This window comes from Arvicola amphibius, chromosome 10 (assembly GCF_903992535.2).
Source record: "Arvicola amphibius chromosome 10, mArvAmp1.2, whole genome shotgun sequence".
In the NCBI taxonomy this organism is placed as follows: Eukaryota; Metazoa; Chordata; class Mammalia; order Rodentia; family Cricetidae; genus Arvicola; species Arvicola amphibius.
The window spans coordinates 75,231,076-75,234,793 of record NC_052056.1 but is presented as its reverse complement, the minus strand read 5'-3'; the positions used below and the strand labels follow the sequence as shown (position 1 = coordinate 75,234,793).

Sequence of the window (3,718 nt, the reverse complement as noted above, 5' to 3'; positions counted from 1 at the left end):
TATTCACCAAGGATAGATTCTGGTTCCACTGCTAAGGGCCACTCAAACAGACGAAGCTGCACAACTGTTGCCCACATGCAGAGGACCTAGTTTGTTTACATGCAGGCTCCCCAGCTGTCAGGCTAGAGCCTGTGAGCTCTCATGAGCGCAGGTCAGCTGTCTCTATGGATTTCCCCATCATGATCTTGACCTTACCTTGCTCATATAATCCCTCCTCCGTCATCTTCAACTGGACTGACAGTGCTTGTCTGTGCATCTCTGCATCTGCTTCCATCAGTTACTGGATATAAGTTCTATGGTGACAGTTAGGGTATTTACCCAGCTGATTAGAGGGGAAGGACAGTTCAGGCACCCTCTCCACTATTGCTAGGAGTCTTAGCTGGGGTCATCCTTGTGGATTCCTAGGAATTTCCCTAGCACTATGTTTCTCCCTAACTCAATAATGGCTCACTCTATCAAGATATCTTTCATTGTTCTCCCACTCCATCCTTCCCCCAACTCAGCTATTCTGTTACCTCATGTTCTCATCTCCAATTTCCTCCTTTATACCATCCCACCCCCAGTTTATACAGGACATCTCATCTATTTCCCCTTCCTAGGGCAACCCATGAATCCCTTTTATGGCCCTCCTTGTTACCTACCTTCTTTGGAGCTGTGGATTGGAATCTGTTTATCCTTTGCTTTATATTTAGTAGTATCCATTTATGAGTGAGTCCATACCATATTTTTCATTTCTCCTTTTTGTTTTTAAGAGTACAATGTTTACTATTTGCCGAAAAAGTCCAATTTTAGTTTTACTTTAAAGCATACAAAGGGCAACTAATCTTCAGACTCTGACCCATCTTCATCCCAACTAATCTGGGAATAGCGGAGTTCGTAGGTCTCCTTGTCAGATGCAACCACACGAAGCCAATCACGGAGATTATTCTTCTTAAGGTATTTCTTGGTAAGATATTTCAAATACCATTTAGAGAACTGTTTCTCAGAAACAACTGTGATTTTATTCTTCATGTGTTCAATGTGAACAACATAGCCATAATTTCCAGTTTTCCCACTGACTTTAACCTTCTCCCAGAGAAACTGTTTGAAGTTTCCAGAATCAGAAATTCCATTTTCTACCAGATGAGTGAGATCCAAATGGAACCTCCAAGTTGACTTCTTAGGCTTCTTGTCTTTCTGTGGTGCCTTATTGTCCCGCAGCCATGGGAAGAATACCATATTTTTCTTTTGTATGGGTACCTCCCTTGGGATTTTTTTCTAGTTTCATTATTTGCCTGCAAATTTCAAGATGTTATTGTTTTTTTTTTTTTACAACTGAGGACAATATCCCATTGTGTAATGTACGACAAATAATGCTGCTATGACTATAGTTGAGCAAATGTCCCTGTAGTATGATTGAGAATATTTGGGTATATGCCCAAGAGTGGTATTGTTGGATCTTGATGTAGGTTCATTCCTAATTTTCTGAGAAACTGCCATGCTGATTTGCAAGGGGGCTGTACATGTTTGCACTCCCACCAGCAATGGAGGAGTGTTTCGTTTCTTCTATATCCTCTCCAGCACAAGCTTTCATCAGTATTCTGATAGGTGTAATATGGTATCTCAGAGTCATTTTGATTTGCCTTTCCCTGATGGCTAAGGATGTTGAGCACTTCCTTAAGCGTCTTTAGACCATTTGAGACTATTATGTCAAGAATTTTCTGTTTAGATCTGAACTCCATTTTTAGATCATTTTCTTTTTTAATTTTCTGTTTTTCTTTTATTTTTTTTAAAAAGAAAGCAAACTATCATTTTTCATTTTCCATACCAATCACAATTCCCACTACCTCCTCTACTCTCATTTCCTCCTTCTTTCCCCAACCCCACCTCCATCCACTCCTCAGAGAAAGTAAGGTACATCACTTTGGGGAAGGTCCAAGGCCCTCCCTACTATATCTAGGCTGAGCATGGTATCCATATAAAGAGAATAGATTCCCCAAAACCCAGTACAAGTAGTAGGGATAAATCCTGGTGCCACTGCCAGTGGTCCTGCATTCTGCCCCAGCCTTACAACTGTTGCCCACCCTCAGAGGGACTAGTTTGGACCATGTGGGTTTCTTCCCTATCCAGCTGGAATTAGTAAGCTCCCATTAGCTCAGTGTTTCAGTGGGTGTCCCCATCATGGTCTTGACCTCTTTGCTCATATTCTTATTCCTCCCACTCTTCAACTGGATGTTGGGAGGTCAGCCTGGTGCTCTGCTGCAGGTCTCTGCCTCTCTTTCCATAAGTTGCTGGTTGAAGGTTCTATGGTGACATTTAATAGTCATCAATCTGACTATAGGTCAAGGCCAGTTCAGGAACCTTCTCATCTATTGCTTAGGGTCTTAGCTGGAGTCATCCTTGTGGATTCAGGTTTCTTGCTAGCCCCATAGTGGTTCCTGGAATCAAAATATCTCTTTTCTTGCTCTCATCTCTGTCCTTCCTCCATCTTGACAATCCCTTTCTCACAAGTTCTCATACCCCTCCCCTTCTCCCCTTCTTTCCCCCTTTTTCCACCCTCCTCCTACCAACCCCCATGCTCACAATTTTGTTAGATGATCTTGTCTATTTCCCCTTTCCAGGTGGATCTATATGTATGTTTTTCTTAGGTTTCACCTTTTTACTGAGCTTTTCTAGGATCATGAACTATAGGCTCAATATCCTTTGCTTTACAGCTAATATCCACTTATGAGTGAATACATACCATGTTCATTTTCTGGGTCTGGGTTACCCCACTTGATGTGGGATTACTCTCTGTATGCTGTGAATACTATTGGTTAATAAAGAAATTGCCTTGGCCTGTTGATAGGGTAGAGCAGAGCTAGGTGGGGAAACTAAACTTAATGCTGGGAGAAAGGAGGCAGAGTGAAGGGAATCCATGGACCTCCTGGAGACAGATACATTAGAACCTTGCTGGTACGCCACGAGCCTCATGGTAGAATATAAAATAATGGAAACGGTTTAAATTAAGATGTAAAAGCTAGCCAATAAGAAGTTAGAGCTAATAGGCCAAGCAGTGAATTAATTAATACTGTTTTTGTGTGGTTATGTTGGGAGTCTGGGTGACCAGGAAATGAACAAGTGGCCTCCATCAATCACTCAGCATGTTTTTTTTATACTTCCATTCATTTGCATACAAATTCAAGATGTCTTTTTTTTTTTAACCGATGAGTAGTACTCCGATGTATAATGTACCACATTTCTTTATCCATTCTTTGGTTGAGGGGCATCTTGGTTGTTTCCAGGTTCTGGCTATTACAAATAATGCTGCCTTGAACATAGTTGAACAAATGGCCTCGTAGTGTGATTGAGCATCTTTTGGGTACATGCCCAAAAGTGGTGTTGCTGTTTCTTGAAGTTGTTTGATTCCCAATTTTCTAAGAAATCACCGTACTGATTTACATAGTACAAGTTTGCATGCTTTTTTAAAAATGTGTTCTTGAATTCAGTTTGCCAGTATTTTATTGAGTATTTTTGCCTAAATGTTCATGAGGGAAGTTGTTATATATTTCTCTTTTTTAGTGGAGTCTTAGTGTGCTTTGGGTATCAGTATAACTGTAGTCTCGCCAAAAGAGTATGACAATGTTACTTTTGTTTCTGTCATGTGGAATAATTTGAAGAATATTGGTATTAGCTCCTCCTTGATGTTGTGGTAGAATTCTGTGCTGAAACCATCCAGCCCTGAACATTTTTTGGTTGG

General features: G+C 40.9%; 1 protein-coding gene across 1 annotated transcript; it reads right to left on the bottom strand.

The window, feature by feature from the left end:
* Window positions 1–819: 819 nt before the first annotated feature.
* On the bottom strand, window positions 820–1,218 carry LOC119824310 (60S ribosomal protein L22-like 1). The gene has a single exon (XM_038344437.1). It carries the CDS (start codon window positions 1,216–1,218, stop codon window positions 820–822), a length of 399 nt encoding a protein of 132 aa, XP_038200365.1.
* Window positions 1,219–3,718: the final 2,500 nt, after the last annotated feature.